The sequence below is a fragment of the Electrona antarctica genome (assembly GCF_951216825.1).
Source record: "Electrona antarctica genome assembly, chromosome: 4".
NCBI lineage: Eukaryota > Metazoa > Chordata > Actinopteri > Myctophiformes > Myctophidae > Electrona > Electrona antarctica.
This window is the reverse complement of record NC_136809.1, coordinates 38,387,581-38,390,080: the sequence shown is the minus strand read 5'-3', so window position 1 is coordinate 38,390,080 and position 2,500 is coordinate 38,387,581. Positions and strand designations below refer to the sequence as shown.

At 46.2% G+C, this 2,500-nt stretch overlaps 1 protein-coding gene across 1 annotated transcript in view; it reads left to right on the top strand.

Moving 5' to 3' along the window:
- myo15ab (myosin XVAb) overlaps nt 1-2,500 on the top strand; it is a gene marked incomplete at both ends in the record, with an annotated part of 114,245 nt that overhangs the window by 27,806 nt on the left and 83,939 nt on the right. Inside the window, one exon of the mRNA XM_079498423.1 lies at nt 988-1,149. Within this exon, the coding sequence (XP_079354549.1) occupies nt 988-1,149 (162 nt within the window). The remainder of the gene's footprint in view (nt 1-987; nt 1,150-2,500) is intronic.

The window sequence follows — 2,500 nt, the reverse complement described above, 5'->3', positions numbered from 1 at the left end:
AGCACTCTGCACGCATGCACAGAGACATACTACTACCTGAACCAGGTACACAGCACTCTGCACACATGGAGACATACTACTACCTGAACCAGGTACACAGCACTCTGCACGCATGGAGACATACTACTACCTGAACCAGGTACACAGCACTCTGCACGCATGCACAGATTCTGACCCATTGATTGGATACTTTATTAACGGTTATACAATATATAAAAAAATGGCTTGTTGCCATTGTGGTCCTTTGCATTCAATTCATCAAGACATATAAAGATATAATGTACAATGCAATCAAATAAATCACCAATACTAGTAGAAGCAGTAATAGTCTTTAAATGGTGAATGGTGCATTAACTGCATTTATATAGCGCCTTTATCCAAGGCGCTTTACAATGACTGTGCATTACATTAACACGTTATGGAAAACCATGCAAGGCAACAAACCTTCTGGTTCCTAAGCGGCAGCTCTACCTCCTGAGCCACTGCCGTCCCCAGTTTGTTTACAGAACAACATTGGTGGGTCATTTATTTTGGCAAGCTACTAGTGTAGAATAGAAGACATGTCATGGCATTCCACATTTAGTAGAATGAATTCATCCCCATGTTTGTGTCAAATCTGGGGGGGAATGACATCAGTGGAGCTCCCTCTGGGGGGGGATGACATCAGTGGAGCTCCCTCTGGGGGGATGACATCAGTGGAGCTCCCTCTGGGGGGGATGACATCAGTGGAGCTCCCTCTGGTGTTGTGCCCGTGGGCGTTCCTCACTCTTTTGAAGTCAGACAGGTATAGACACTGCATGGTCCCTTGAGTGTCTTGAAGACCAGGCCCATTGCAAGTTACTGTCCTCACACACACACACACACACACACACACACACACACACACACACACACACACACACACACACACACACACACACACACGCATGCACAAATCTCACATTTGTGTTTGTGTGCGTGCGTGCATACGTGCGTGCGTGCGTGCAGGGAGGAGACTGTACCATCGAGGGGAAGGACGATGGAGAAGACTTCCGGCGTCTGCTGAACTCCATGGACATCCTGCACTTCACCCCCCAGGAGCAGACCGCCATCTACAGGCTGCTGTCCTCTGTGCTCCACCTGGGCAACGTCTACTTCCAACCACACCAGGTACTGTACACACACGCTGCTCACTGCTTCCAACCACACCAGGTACTGTACACACACGCTGCTCACTGCTTCCAACCACACCAGGTACTGTACACACACGCTGCTCACTGCTTCCAACCACACCAGGTACTGTACACACACGCTGCTCACTGCTTCCAACCACACCAGGTACTGTACACACACGCTGCTCACTGCAGGCATGCATTGAATACTTCATTAGACAGAAATGTGAACAGCACGGCTACACAGTCAGACATAATTTCGTATAAAGTCGTCAGTGAATGCCATCTCCTTTCGATGAGAAATGTGGCCTCCTGAATTGATTGATGGCTTGAATAGTTTTTTTTAGGCAGAAATGTAAAAACAGCAACAGAGTACAGTCAAACAGTTAGTCTAAAAGGGATAGCACCAACAAAAAGTCCTTGTTTCCGTTTTGGCCCTATGCAATCAATTCATAGACATTTAAAATAACAACAAAATTAAATATCATCACAGGAAAAAATGAAACACTGTATACAGAGTGGGGAAAAAGTATCACCTGGGCCTCCATTGGGCTCCCTTGGGCCTGCTGCTGAAAGGTGGATTTTCAGGCCTGTTTTTGAGTGAGGGGGTCAGGGCATTCCACACTGAAAGGCAAGGCTGCATTTACAATTATGAATGTCAATCCCATTTTCAATTGCTTAACTCTGTCTTCTACCTAGAGCTGCATGCAGTTTAGACTAGCACAATGGGTTGGAAAGAGGTGGGTCATGCAGGGCCCCAGGCCGAGAAGTAGTCAAATTAGTTTTAAAAGAAGCCAGTGATCCACATGTTTTTGGGGGGTTTCGGGGCATTCCACACTTTGGTGCCAGAGAATGATAATTTCCCCATGTTTGTTCTATAGGTGGGTGCTACCAGATCGTTGTTGTTACTCCCTCTAGTATTGTCATTTGTCAGCTAACACAGCGAAGCCACCAGAACCTTCCCTGGGACAAACTCCCGTATGGCTCCCATGACTGTAGCACTTGCCATAGCACTTGACGACCTTGCAGGCTTATGCAAATGTTAAAATTGTATTCAGATAGCATGTTATCTAGACAGATGCCAGGCTCATTTGTTGACCTGGCATCGTATAGTTTGTATAGTTTAATGTACGGATTATTCATATTTTACTGTTTAGACTGATGATAGGTTCTTGGTTTACCTATGATCCTAGATTACTATCTCTATGCATTTGATGTGATTACCTTGTGTTTACCTTGCTTACTCTAAGTTGCTCTGGATGAAGAGCGTCAGCTAGATGACATGCACGCAAACAGCCACACACGCACACCCAAGCACGTTTGCAGGGATGCACAATGCACGCGTGCAC